Genomic DNA, 14,982 nt, shown 5'->3' with positions numbered 1-14,982 from the left:
GACTTCAGTTACAGCTTCAGTTCTTTTAGACATGACCCATTACATCAGATCGCACTGACAGATGGCTCTAATGAGCCAAGTAGTCTAAGATGTTGCCATCCCTTCCTGTTCTGCCCCTTCTGGAGGTGGCTCCCCTTCAGCAGGATCAGCAGAAGGGATCAAATGTTTTACCAATATCTGTATTAAAGCCAACAGGTTAACTTTCACTGCTAATAAATTTGGTTTAGAGTTTGGCTGTGATTTGACCTACAGGAATGTTTCTCATTTTCAGTTAACTCAGCATTACAAGTTTCAGTTTAGGCAGATTAAAACACTAAGGGGAAAAAAATTAAAGTCAATTACATTAAGTATCTATGACAGAACTATGTTAAAACATCAGAGTGTCTGTATTGCTGACACTGTTTGAAAATAATGGATAAAGATTCCAAAACCCATGAACTGGGCTTAAATTTTAGTAGTACAAATTTGATTATTTCATCGTCTGGTTTTTAGACTTTAGGCCTTTTATTTTCCATTTTCATTATAACAAAAAAAAAAAAAAAAAAAAAAAAAATCAAAAATACAACAACCCTCAGATGTTCCCATTATCACATGCCTCCAGGACTCAAATATTTAAAATCAACATCATTTTAAAAGTCATATATTTAAAATTAATACAGCTGGCAACATCAAGAATTAAAGAATTATTTTCAGCTTTTCAAATAACCAGTGGCATTAGGGGTACATTTCTACTGTATCCTTTTTATAAAAGTTACAAGCTCGACAAAGTACGTATTCCTGTTATTGACAACAAGGAGCCAGGAAACTGTACATCACATAACAGGGAATGTGAAAGGTATAGCTGTAATGTTTCTTCCCCCTAAGTGAGCCTCCTTTAAAAAATGTGTAAAACAGTATGGGAACCCATCACCCAGTGGCTACATTCAGAGTTAGTATATTCTAAGTGAAATGCCAGTGAAATCAAGACAAATGAATCCCACTCATTATAGTATGAGTTTTGTCCAATAGCTTTAGGTCTTCATGGAAATTTAGCCATTTGTCTATACTCCTTATTGCTTAAGGGAGGCATCCAACATTTCCATGAAATTATTTAAATGCAGAATTATTAGAACATTTTGCAGTTACAGAGATAGATGGGTTTTACATAAAATCTCTGCTCCTGATGTGATATTGAGCAAGATAATGGTCAGAAAGAACATTTCTGGGCTCCTAATGAGAAACTGTTGACAGTAAAATTACCCCAACATTCATCAAAAAGCCAATAAATGTCAAGCATGGGGCCTTTGATGCAGTAGCTCATAATTCCAGTTCAGAAGCTTTTGCAGTCTTTTCAGAGCATGCAATCATCCTGCATTTCTGCTGATTTTACTGAAAACTTTGATGCTGAAGTACAAGGAGCAGATGCCTGCATCTTGGATGTCACTGTTAAAAGGCACCGGCTTACTGTTGACACCTTGAATAGAACATGTTTGGCCTCAATTTCCCCATCTGTAATACAAGAATGACAGCAGAGGAATTACCCAAAGGCAATTTTGTGAAGGACACAGTGTTGCATCCAAATGTTCAAAACTCCTGAGTTGGACCATAAAAGCCATGATGCTGACTTTTGCCAATGGGTTTGTCATGCATTTTTAATATTAACTAAGTCCAAATTTTCGTGCCTTTGCTGTACACATTTTCAAGTTTTTCCTCCACAACTACAGGAGATTACTTCAAACCAGCACAAAACTGGTTCATACCTGCCCAGCTGGGTTCTGGGTTGGGCGGCCTTAACAAAATCAGACCATCGTGAAGCTCGTATAAAGTCCCAGTGAACACTGAGTCCCAGTCTGCCTCCAGCTCTGTGAACTGTGGAAGGTAGCAAGTATCTTGCCCTCATCCTGAGGCCTCTGTTTAACTGTACCATTAGCATATATCCCCCAAATAATGGGGTGAGGCAGAATCCATGAATTAGGAATAACTTTATGCTGGATGTCACTGTAATAATCTCTGCACTCTAGCTTGTTTGTTGCCTTGTTCTTGAGTCCAGCCTGAAGTTACATCAGAAGTGATGATACGATCACATCCTCCAGATTTTGCCTGTATACCTCACCTAAGGATTCCAGGTGAAGGCTGAAAGGCAGCTTTCTAAGGCCTCTACTCTGCCGACACTCTGAAGCACACCACCTGGCTAGATGGTTCATGACATTTGTTGTGGCAATTCCTTGCTTGCATTTTCTCTACCATGTTTCCGTTCCAGCTGTTCCTCTGTGTATTAGTTGAAGGCTTGTCCCCTTCTGTCATTTGCAGCACTAAGCTGCATCCCAGAGGCTCTATGCAGAAGGAGACCGTACTTGGTTTCAGAGACGGCTGAGTGTATGCCACATACTATTAGGGTCACTCGAAACTAGGCTAATTACCTGGCAGACACTGCTGCAGAGCAGATTCTTTAATAAGAATGAATGGGGTGACAAGGGACAGACTCCTAGCTATTTTAGGACAAACTCTCTCCTCAGGCAGCAGATAGCCACAGCGGCTGGGCTCCCAATCTATCATTTAGTTTGCTGTTCCTTGGCTGTAGAACTTAATTAACAATTCTGGAACTGCTCTGTTTCCCAGGAATAGCCTGTAAATCCATTAAATTAAATAATAAAGACAGACATGGATGAAATAAGAGTTCACACACAAGACAGAAACGAAAAATGATGTTGCTTTGTCAATCTTTAGGGACCAGTATAGGAATGTTTTAAAACACCCTGAAATTTTTCTCTATCTAGCAATTCAAACAAGGAGATTTTCTTAGGGACGCTGCCGATTTCAGAACTAGTGATTAGCAATTACATAATTGCTTTACTGCATGAATTACTACAAACAAATACAGTGACAACAGAGTTAAAAATGTACTTACAAATGCTTTTCTCTTAGAGATCTTAAAGCATAACACAAACATTTGTCATGCATCACAGTACACCTGTGAATTCGTCTGAAAAAACTACGCTAGAAGACCTGTGTTCTTAAGAACATGAACAGAGCCCTCCACAGCGCTGTGCTTCCTCAGCTTCCATAGATTTGCACTTAGATGGAGCTCAAGGCATCGTGGGGTTTGGTCTTTTACACGGAAAGGCAGTGCTAACATAACACTCTTAACCATCTGTTTGTCCTAGAAACAACCAGTGTGCCATTCCCAGGTACTTAACTTCCCCTCCCATCACCATTTCATCTTGCTAAAGTGTGCCTGTTCTTAACTTTACATAGCACTGCCATTAATGGCACAGTCTGCTCACAGTGAATAACATGCTATGGATCCCTATATGTCTTTTTAAGACTAAGTTCTTAGGCTCTGTGCCTGCCTGCCGTATGTAACTAAGCTGTTCAAAGTCAACAAATCCATACACAGGGATGACCAGAGTATATTTCAGTATAACTAATTATTTTTAAGAAATGCAGAATTTTTCTTCAAAAATTACAACCAGGAGCTAATAGTAACACCAGCCCCTGCGCTAGTGTAGATGGCAATCCATGGCAGATGGAAGATTTCTAAATTGCTGAAGGAGTGTGCTCATCTAAACTGTCACTCATGTTTTAAGATGGCCAGTGAAACCATTTTATTACTGCAGTTAGTTGGAAAAGGCTCTATTCTGCAAAAATCAGATAATGTACTTATTCCTAAAAGCCTGGAACAAAAGAGCCAGTAGAGATTTGCCGAGTAGCTGCAAGATTAAATATAAATATTTTTAAAAACAATTTACTCTTTCCTAATGCTTTTAGAGCAGCATGTGGCAACAGTCTAAGTACAGCATCTTACAATATGAAAAAGGACATCATGAAGGTCAGTAGCCCCCAGATTTAACCCTTCTTTCTCTTAATTGTTCATACAAGCTATGCGAGTTTATATAAAACCCAACTCTTCCTTAGTGATTACAACAGAAGTTTATATTTTTGAAACAGCTATTTCCAATGATCCACATTTTTTTCACATTCTGATAGAGACAAACTATTTTCAATGGTGAATTACAGTTTAAAGTTCCTGTTTTTAAATTAAAAATAGAAGGAAAATTGGAAATTACCTTCTTTTCATGCTGAGTAGGGCCTGTAGACAAAAAAAAAAGAGAACAGCTTTCTATGGGGGAAAATGTGGGACTACACACATATAAATGAGTACTGATATCACTGATTTGAATTAAAATATATAGGCCAGTTAGAAAGGCAAGAGGTTCATTTCTGCACAACCTAGCCTGTCTTGTCCCAGTATAAAGAGGAACAGAATTTGACTGTGACTTAGAAGCAAAGCGTTGTTCAACATGCCGATCCCAGCAGTGCACCTGACAGAGTAAGGCCCGTCACGCCTGTGTGGGGGATGTGGCCTGCCTGGGCTGCGAGACCATTGCTGGTAACACGAGCATCAACACAACGCTGACTCCACTAACATAGCCTTTGCGAGCAGGCCCTCGTGGTTAGGCCGTTGTGCAGCAGACTGGCTGCATCTGCACTGTAAAACAATTGGCCTGGGTGTCCTTTAGTTCCGTAGAGCCCTTTTGTGGCCCAGAGACAAAAATGATGACTTTTTGGTGGAGAGGTTTTCCAGTTCAAAGTGCCTGAAATAACAGGCACGCCTGCCAACAGGATGTTTTATAGCATGATACTGAGGATGGACATGAGTGTTGTATGAGGCCTAACGGGACAGTAGCAGAGCACTGTGAAGGCAAAGGAGGCCAAAGCTGGTGTGGACTCGTCCATACTGCATAGGAGTGATAAGCCTTGCAGATAACTATCCCAGATCTTTCTTGGGTACTTGGTTCTCTCCAGAGAACTGAGGAAGGAGCTGACACACAAACAGGGAACCAAGACACAGGAGCAAACATACCTTTAAAAAATTCCTTTGATGCATGATACCTTCACATTGTGAGTTTAAGTAGTTCTAAGGATTCATCTGACCTAACTTAAGACATCTAAATCTGAGCTAAGCACTTTAGTCTACTTTTACTGTCAATAAAGAAAAAAAGGGATATCCATCCAGTGATTCATCTGATCTTTCTTAGATGCCTATTTAAGGATGAAATGGATGAGCATCACAATTTGACTATGTAGAACCTCAGAAAAACATCTTTGCTGAAATGCCTTCCCATGGTGATCCGCATGGACTAATACAGAGGCCCATATCGTTCAGTATCTTCATACCCTCAGCAAATTTGCAGATGCTACTAAATTGGGGGAATGGCTGACATACTGAATGCGGCTTCAATCAAGAAGGACCTTCATAAACTAAGGAGAAATGCAAGGTTCTGCACCTGGGGTAGAACAACTCTGTGCAGCAGTACAAGCTGGGAAGTGGCTGGCTGAGTGGCAGTCCTGCTGAAAAGCAAACTAGGGTTAAAGTGGATGCCAAACTGAGTATGAGCCAACAGTGCACTCTCATCACAAATAAGGCAAAATGCATCCCGAGCAATACTGACTGGCTGAAAGTGCCCAGCACATTTGAAGGAATTATTTTATTCTCCCCTGCTCAGCACTGGTGAGGCTATATTTAGAATAATGTCAGTTTTGGTACACCAAGTGCAAAAGGGATGTTGAGAAACTGGAAAGGGTCCAGTAAAGAACTACCTAGATGATAACCAAGAGAATATGACCTCCAAGGAGAGCTGAAGGATTTCTTTAGACAAGCACAGAGAAGTCTAAGGTTGGTCTAAAAGCCGCCTGCGACTACTTGAAGAGCAGACATGAAGAGGACGGAGCGGAAATTATCTTAATAATGGCAGATAATCTAACAAAGGTTACATTAATGGCCAAACTCTGCTGCTTCAGAGTCTCAGGCTGACCATTAAGAAAAAACCTTTTCCATCAGGAGTGTTACACAGCACTGTAACAGCTTCCCCAGAGGGGCAGTGGAATCCCCTCCTTGGAGGTTGTCACAACCTCAAACCAGTGACTGACCTGTTCCAGCGTTGGTAAAAGTCCTGCTTAGAACACGATTGGACTTACCAGCCAAAGTGCCTCTGATTCTATGATAAACTGAAGACATACCCTAAAAGTTATGGCTCGGTCTAAACACTACCAGGTGAGATTCTCTGCTGGAGCCTCCAAGCAGTGGCTTTTGCAGTGTACCCTTTGCAATACTCAACTCCCCAAACCATGCTCAGCCTCACTGGAGTCACCAGCAAAAACCTGTAGAGCTGGAGCAGGCAGAGCACCTGTTTGAACTGGAGGAGAAAAACAGCATTTGCTGAGGGAGACAAACAAATAGTACAGAAGGTTCATAAACAGCTACACTAATATGGAGAAATGCGGCTTCTGTTATAGGCTTTTGTCTGTATCATACTATACAATATTAACAGTGGAATCAGTTACGATATATCTATGTGCAACTGTCCTCTCTGGAATTAATCCAAACAGTTTTTTCCCTCTATTAATAATAACAAACGGAAATTCACATCTAGAACTAAGGGGACAAGTACTGAACAGGGTGATCTGAGTGCTTTTCTGATCCCTGTGATTCCCTAAGTAACATGGAACATACTAAACATTATTAGATGATTTTCACTGCTAAAAAGGCCCATTTGGTTTGGTTTTTTTTAACTTATTATATACTTACAAAGAATTTATTGTGGCTTTGGCATATATAAGAGAAGTTTTACTTTCAGTAACAGCAAAAGTATAGTTCTCAAAGGCAACTGCATGGAGAATTACAAAGTGCAGCTAAGCTTAGCTTAAAAACAGGATTCATTTCTTCTTGTCCAGAGAATGTGACCAGACAGGCTTACGTTTTTGAATAAAGGCTTCAATACCTTCCTGCCCATCTCTCAAAGTCAAATTATCTACCATGACCTGGGCAGTCGTTTTATAAGCAGTATCAAGGTCCTGTGTCATCTGTCTGTAAAAGGTGGCCTTCCCCAATGCCAGGACAGACTTGCTGCTTTTGCATATCTTATGAGAGATATTCATGGTCTCTTCTTCTAGCTTGTCTTCTGGTACCACCTTGCTGATAAGCCCATGCATTAATGCTTCCTGGGCAGAAAGAGGTTCACCTGTGAAAAGCATCTCTAATGCCACCTGAACAAGAAAAAAAAAAAAAAAAGAAAAATTAAATATATTCATCTTCCTTATTGCTTTAGTTTGTTTTTGGAATCTCAGCTTCTTCTTTCAAGTACAAGTTGCTGGTTTTGGCAAATGAAAGGTTCAAATTTTTTGGCCTTTGAAACTGCCAAGGAAATACGAAAAGGTTTCTACAACAGAAGGACTGAGTCTAGAGTGGACCTTTTTTCAGAACCACCCACTTTTCAGAACTGCTGTCCTAGGCTGATGCATCTGGATTTCTTTTCAAAAGCTCAGAACCTCTAGTGACTGCAGTAGGAATCTAGAGAAATGCAGATACTAAGTCTTAGTATCACTAAGTCACATGATTGAATTTAACATTTTAAACTGAGAGTATGATAGTAACTAAACAGAGGCTTCCTAAGTCAATACACTGATTTGAAAATATCTGTCTTGAAGTTTTGTCCCTGTATTTTTAAAAACACTCCTCTTATAATTGTACCTATCCCAGTCTTCTGTTGCTTCCAGCATCCTCTACTTGAGGTTTCAAATTAAAATATCCAAATACTCAGCTGACTATTTGATGCTCTACATACACTGAGAAGTTTTTTCCATGACTCCAGATACAACAAATTGTAAGACTCAATTATCCTTATTAGCATCTTTGCTGTGTTAACTCCTTGACAATATTTCATTTGATAAAAGGTAAAATCAGTAATCCTGAGACTTGCAGGAAAATGTCCTGCTACTCTGAAAAGCAGCACAGAGAAAAGTATACCCTACACATTTTAAAAAGGTAATTGTAAAATCAGAAATACTAACTCAGAAACAGCTGTAATGGTACAGTCTAGCACACTTTTTCAAAAACACAAATATGCTACATTTGAACATGATGGCATTACAGATAGGAAATTAAAGTTAAAGCTTTTTTCCAGCAATTGGATCTTTGCAGGTAAGTCCTTGTATCTCAGCAGTGCCCTGCTGGCCTTGAAGAACATGATTCTGCCCACATGAATTCAACTGGATCAGAACTTAGAATTTCACTTTTTAGCCAAGGCTTTACAGGTCATACTACTGTTTATGCAGTGAGAGATGTGTATTCACAATCAGTAGGAAACAAAAGCAGGGAGAGGTATATGAGGGTTTTAGACACTATTTAAAGCATCTTGATCTAAACCCAGGCGGAGCATGCTGACAATGAAATGTCACTGCCTGGAAAGAATTGATACCTCGGTGGGACTGATATCCTGAGTTTGCGGGGGTTTCTCATCAGGGGGAGAACATCTTTCTTTGTCCAAAGCACAGAGTTTTCTGTTGGAAAGGAAAAGGGTTGCTGCGCTGGTGTGCTGCTGGTGTGAGTCCCTGCTGATTGAAATCGGAATGGTAGGAAGCTGCTTTTCCTGAACAGAGGTCATCCCTTTTTTTACTTCTTCCCGGTCCACAGAATTTGTTCTGAATGTGTCTTTGGCAATGAAGTATTTTGAATGTTCTATTGCAGAAAATGAAGTTTAGGTAATGGAACTGAAACTCTAACAGGATCCTACTTCTTGCAAAACTGCAAAGAATAACTGTGAAGGAAGCCTACCTTTCTTGGAAGAGATCTGCCCAAGGCCACAGCTGGTGTAGAGCAAAACAGCCCAATGTTTACTCCAGGAGCAGCAAATTGGGATTTCTCACTTGCCACCGCAATGTCACAGCTTGCCACTAGCTGACAGCCTGCTGCTGTAGCCAGGCCATTTACTTTGGCAATCACCGGTACTGGAAGTTTTTGGATTAAAGTCATAACCTGTATGCAGAAAAGAAAATGGTCAGTTAGTCACTGAGGTGTAAGCACTGTATGTTCTAAAACTTGCAGCTGCTTTGCCTGCTTGATGTCGCTGTTTGCATTTCCCAGCTTTATCAATTGGAGTTTAATGAAAGATGTAAGCTCTCCCTGCAAAGCCTGCTGCAGTCTGCTTTAATGCACAAAAACAGTGCTGGCCCAGTAGATGCACAGCTGTGCTTATGTAGTGTTGGTTAGTCCTGTAGCTCCAATGGAAATGGAAAGCACAAGAATGAACAGCAGAGACACTTGTATTAGAGCTGTATGGAGCTTGGGTGTTATCGGCTGAGGTAAGATGGGTATCCAAGGCAAACCATTCCCACCTTCATTAACACCTGTACTGCAAAACTGACTATGTAACAAATAGTCTCTGTGGCAAGGAATTGTGTACGCCATGTCACGTTTTCTGAGGCAGGATAGCCAGCTTTTAGATAGCTGAAGTTAAGAGAGATGAATTTGTCTAACTTTTCTAACTCAGTTTCTTCCATAAAGTGGAGATCAAACTCACCTAATTTTAATGCTTGCAGATACAGAATGTTATTTAACTGATTACTGTCATTACCTTGATTAAAGAATTGTCATATTAACACAGTGCAGCAAGATAAGAAGTTTTCATTTGCTAATTCATTTTCTCCAATGGATGAAGCCTGGCAAGTTTTACATCCCTTAGGTAAAGTTACCTAAATTCAGTTTTGAATTTGGCCAGCCTTTGTCTCAGTTTTTCTATCTTTGAAAACAATGTTCAGTGCATCCTGAAAAGAAAACAACAAATAAGCAAAAGTATGTGCGTGTGTGCAGAGAAACACACATGCACGGAGAAAGTACTCTTTGTGATTTTAAAAATTTTAAGTTAAATTCTCCTTTAAAAAAAAACTCTGTTACTTATGGTTTTATTTTTGAAAAGCCTCTGGAGAAGTGATATTCACATCTGTCTCAGACCTGCGTGTGGAGAGTGCTTAGTTCTTGAATATTTTATTTTATATACTAGTGCAAGCTTCATCATACACATGGCAAATCAGAGGCATAGGGAGATGAGATGACTTGCCCTAGACTACCAGTCACAGACAGACATGCAAGCCAAGCTTCCTAAATACCAAGCCGAATTCCAATACTCTGGACCCACTAGTCTACAATGTGGGCAGGTGATTTAGAATAAGATGCATTTGCTTAACTTAGACATCTAAATTTAGAAAGACATACTCCCCTTTCCAGAAGCCTTCAAAAGTTCCTGTCTTTCTCTATAGACCAAAAAGCAAAGTCAATTACTTTACCAGACAACTAAAATGTAGGTATGTTAGGCTCCTACATAAAACCTAAATTAATTTCCATATTTCTCAGTTTATCCGTAAAGTGTCGTTATTGTTTATCATAAGACCTTCTTCCTACAAAGGAGGAACACTGAGTTGTGATTTATGAGAAAAATTTAAATATTTTTATGAGTCTCAGGTAGAAAATGTAAAGCACTATTACCATTACCATCATCATCATCAGAAAAAGGATTAAATCAAATACCATTTCGTCGCTAACACTTCATTTCTTCTTTGCCAATTTCATGTCTTAGGATATTTATCTGAAATATGGTACCTCATTTTTTATTTATAATGATGGATTCCTTACTAAATTTACTATACAGTAGGGCACTATTCTCACAAAGAAACATTTAACTCTACACACTGATATTGTTATTTTTTTGCTTTTTCCCTTTATTAAATCAAAGCCTAGCTTGCTACACTAGCCATTAATCCTGCATAGAGCCCCAATGCTAGAGATACGTCAGGGACGATTTAAATTCCTTTAGTTCTTAAAAGTGAGAAATTTACAAACTCTTGATTTCATGCTACATGGAATAAATTCTGTGTCTCTTCTGTCTGATTTTTCCTATTCTGTGACCCAGAAACTATACAGTTCAGTTTTTCACTGACAGTATTGTAGCCTATAGGCTACATTATAAGCCTATAGGCATTTATAAGCATTGCTGCTTATAAAGAGATAGGCACAAATGTAGCTGAATGACAAATTAGTCCCATCCTCAGAAAGGAGCAAAGGTCTCAATTTAATATTAAATTTTGCAGTTACAGGGAATTGTAAGTGAGAAATACAGGCAAAACTGCAAGGATTATCACTACATATTACATAAAAGGACTTCAGTGGTAACTTTCACAGAAATGCTTTTAGTGCATTTGTTAAATATGAATAAGGGAGCTTGACAGTGTGCATGGAGATCATTATTTCTATTGGAGGAACTAGAAAAAAAGACCTAAAATTATTTTTTGTAGTCACGCTGAGCAGGATGAGGGGTCAAATTCTAGTGCCATTACAAAGGGCTTTTTGCCATTCTCTCCAAAGGCTGCTAGGTTCACTTTAACTTCCTGACTTCCAGGGCTGTGCCTTTACAACAAGAACTTGTGTGTTCTGCTGACCAGTCAACCAGAAAGTCATGTTGTGCTACTTGATGTTTCAGCTGGTCTTGAGTTATTAGCTAAATGCTGGGAAGGAATATTAGATCACAGGTGGTATGAAGTTGGATAATGCTGTATTTTTAGGAAGGACACTACACAAATACTCAGCTGCAAGGAACCCTGGCCAAAGTAAGGACCATGCAGTGAATGACTGTACCCATTCTACGACACCTATGCATTAGCATTCTAGCACTTTTATTTGCACAGAGAGAAAGAAATCCAGGAAAAACATAATTTGACCAGGATCAGGTATTAAAATGGCAGAACAGTAAAGAGCAGGGAATCCAGAACAACAGCCTGTGCTCAAGCCAGCAGATGACCAATGCTGTCCCTACTTAAACCAGTTTCATTGCTTGCAATACTAGGAGAAAGGGGTTGGCATTTGTGAAGAACTGCTTACCTCTGCACAAAGTTCAAATACTTTGGAATGATGCTTAACATCTTCTTCACTTGACAGTTCCTTTAAATCATGACCAGAACAAAATACAGGTCCTTCAGCTGTAAAGGATTTAATGAAATGGAGGTTAAAAAAATGAGTTGTCAATCTGTACTACTTTAGAAACCAGAGGGAGTGGCAGTATCAGTGCCTTACTTGTTAAGGATATAGAGTTGCCACTGGTAAAAAAGGAGCCTGGGGAGGGGTAGGGGAATTTTACATGAAGCTCCTCAATACTGCATTCTGAATTTTATAACATTTTTAATTGCCACCATGAAACGTTTAACCCACTAGCACCAATAAACATTTTAGAGGCCTAGTTTGTCTTCCATTCCAAGTAAAGTTGGTTAAAAACAAGGCACTTTACACCCCCGAGTCCAATTTTTCATAAGATACTGTGATAAACTGCTTCTTGGCACAATGTAATCTACCAGCTGGAGTGACGAGGGACTGCTCTACTTTCAGCCTAATAACTACAGTTATTCCCTTTCTAGTTAGTGTTCTGCATCTAAAATTAATGATTAACTTCTGCTAAATAAACATCAAGATTTCAAAGTCACGGTGTTCAAGGCAACAACAGACAAGGTCTTTTGGCTGGAGGAGAGCCAGAGAGGTTGCTGGGGCCTCTGTTCCTCCATTGCTTAAACCATCATCTAGGGAATTCCATATGACTCTGGCTTTTGTGACTTTGCTGATTATGATTCTGCTGCTGCACAGATGCACAGACATCTTTTGGACAGCAGTGCTGGAAACTTTACATCTAGAGCATCTAGAAATAACCACATACCTAACATCAACTTGTTGGATCAGCAACACATTAGATGAAAACTAATCACATCCGTTTATGCCTCATTAAAGAAGAATCCACTGTCTGTGGATTCTTTAAATCTTTAACAGACCTTTAACACAAGGTCTGTGTTAAAAACTCAAAGCATCCCCTGACAAGTCTTTAATTTTCTTTAGAGGTCTTCTGCATTCCACTCAGCAGTGGAATCACAAATCAACAGGAACGTGCAATTTATTGTTAATGAAAACAAGAAAACAAACCCAACTGCTCTGTCAAACCATTGTAATCCCAAATAAGAATCTGAAATATTTGATATGTTACTGCTCTTTGAAATTTTGAATGTACTTATTTATTTCTTCTGTACATTTAACCATCCATTCTTGGGGAAAAAGAAAAAAAAATGAAAATATTAGGCCTAACCTGTAGAACTTATTCTTCCAAGAGCTGGAAGTGGATAAGAGATTTTCAGACTTGAAAGAAAAACTCACCTCTGAAGTTAACATACTTCTATTCTCCTGTGCATGCACTTACACACATGTGCACAGTGTTTCCCCCTCAGTACAGGAAATTACAGCATTCTAAATTAATCAAGCTCTTAGATGTTTAAAAAGGGGAAAATTATCTTAAAACATCACAGGAAAAAAAGATAGCTTAAGAACAACCCAACGTTTATTTTATTTAAAAACTCTACAGATAAATACTAGGAAAACTGGAAGAAATCTACACTAGATTCTGAGAGAGAGTGTTCTACATCTGCAGGTCTTTGCTTTGCTGGTGAGTTTTAAAAACAGTTTTGACGAACCACTGGCAAAGGTAACATAGGATGATCCAATGATTAGAGCAGGTTTAGATTACGGGAACAGACCATATGATTTGAAGAAACCTTTTATGCTGTGTTTATTGTGATCTCATAATCCTGCCACTGAAGGCAACAAAAGTGATAGAAGATCAGCTTTTTTTTTTTTACACACACAAATTAATTAGAAATGTTTCTTCTGTAATCTGACAACCATTAGAACATTTTCTTTATTCTGCTTAAACTGTCTTTTATATATAGTTTTAAGACCAATTATTTAATCTACCGATTACTTAACAAAATTAAAAAAAGCCTATATGCACATACTATGTAACCTGACTGAAATACCAACGTTCTGAAAAGGGTTTATACAGTTTCTTGTTAGCAATGTTAATTATCAACCCCCCCCCCAAAAAAAGCCAATTGTTAGTCATGTACATGAAAGTGAAAAGTAGGATGAATACAAAGAACAGCATGAAAGCAAATGGTGAAGACACAAATGAGATACCTTTTACATTCTTGGCTACTTGTAAAAAAAAATAAAATGCAAATCCTTTCCTGTTCTATTTTCTGTAATTCTGTGATACACCTAGCTTTAAACTCCATATTATCCTGTTTCTTCTTCCTCTTCCCTCTGTTCTCTTCCATCTGCCTTAACTGAAGGAAATACCTGAAATGACAATAACTCTGAGATCTTTGCTTTTGATGTCATGCAGGAGGTCTTCCCGAAGTGACTGCAGCATTGACAGTGACAGAGCGTTTCTCTTCTTTGGATTGTTCAAGATAATGTTGCTGTAAAAGTAAAAAGGTTACTATAAAAACTGCATTTACAGCCTAAGCGAAAGTAAGGATGATCTCCTGAAACTGCTAAAATATACTTGTATATCGTAAGCCCGTGAGGTTTCGGACAGGACTGGAGGCCTTTTTGCACACGAATCCAGTGAACGCCTCACCTGCGTTCATGTTAGATTTTGCCTCCCCGAAGCGGTTTCTGGGGAATTTGTCACAGAGGTGCTGACCTCCTGTCGGCACTCCACTGCCACGGCGGCGAAGGTGAAAGCGGGGGCACAAGCTGGAAGGCCGCTGCTGCTGCGGCAGGAAGCGGGCGCTGCCAGCGTCCCCGCCACCATTTCCCGCCGCGGTCCCCGGTCCCCTCAGCCGCCCCACGCCGCCCCCGGTGCCTGCTCACCGGACGCCGTCCGCCTGCCGTCTGCTGGTGAGCTTCTCCGCCGGCGGCGGCTGCCCGGCTCCCGCGGCGGCGGCGCTGCTGCAGGCCGCGGCGCGGGGGCCAGCGAGGGCGCCCCGCAGCCGCCACAGGCGGCCGACAACACCGGCCATGACTGGCGAGGCGGCGCCGCCTTTCGGACGCTGCTCCGCGGCCGTTTACGCCCCCTCGCGGCCGTTACCGCCTCCTCGGGGTCGTTATTGCCCCCTTGCTGCCGTTACCGCCCCTTCGGGACCGTTATTGCCCCCTCGCGGCCGTTACCGCCCCTCGCGGCCGTTACACCTCCCCGCGGCCGTTACCGCCCCCTCGCGGCCGTTACCGCCCCCTCGCGGCCGTTACCGCCCCCTCGCGGCCGTTATTGCCCCCTCGCGGCTGTTACCGCCCCCTCGCGGCCGTTACACCTCCCCGCGGCCGTTACCGCCCCCTCGCGGCCGTTACCGCCCCCTCGC

General features: G+C 40.6%; 1 protein-coding gene across 1 annotated transcript; it reads right to left on the bottom strand.

The window, feature by feature from the left end:
• Nucleotides 1–3,890: 3,890 nt before the first annotated feature.
• On the bottom strand, nt 3,891–14,794 carry ECHDC3 (enoyl-CoA hydratase domain containing 3). Its single transcript, XM_062580705.1, has 5 exons — nt 14,498–14,794; nt 13,979–14,100; nt 11,690–11,787; nt 8,594–8,794; nt 3,891–7,026 (listed from the first exon to the last, which is right to left on the bottom strand). Exons 1-5 carry the CDS (start codon nt 14,644–14,646, stop codon nt 6,697–6,699), a joined length of 900 nt encoding a protein of 299 aa, XP_062436689.1. The 5' UTR covers nt 14,647–14,794; the 3' UTR covers nt 3,891–6,696.
• Between the last annotated feature and the right edge of the window lie 188 nt (nt 14,795–14,982).

The sequence above is a fragment of the Rhea pennata genome, chromosome 1 (assembly GCF_028389875.1).
Source record: "Rhea pennata isolate bPtePen1 chromosome 1, bPtePen1.pri, whole genome shotgun sequence".
Lineage (NCBI taxonomy): Eukaryota > Metazoa > Chordata > Aves > Rheiformes > Rheidae > Rhea > Rhea pennata.
Note: the sequence above shows the minus strand (reverse complement) of the source record. Positions and strands in the feature narration are given on the sequence as shown.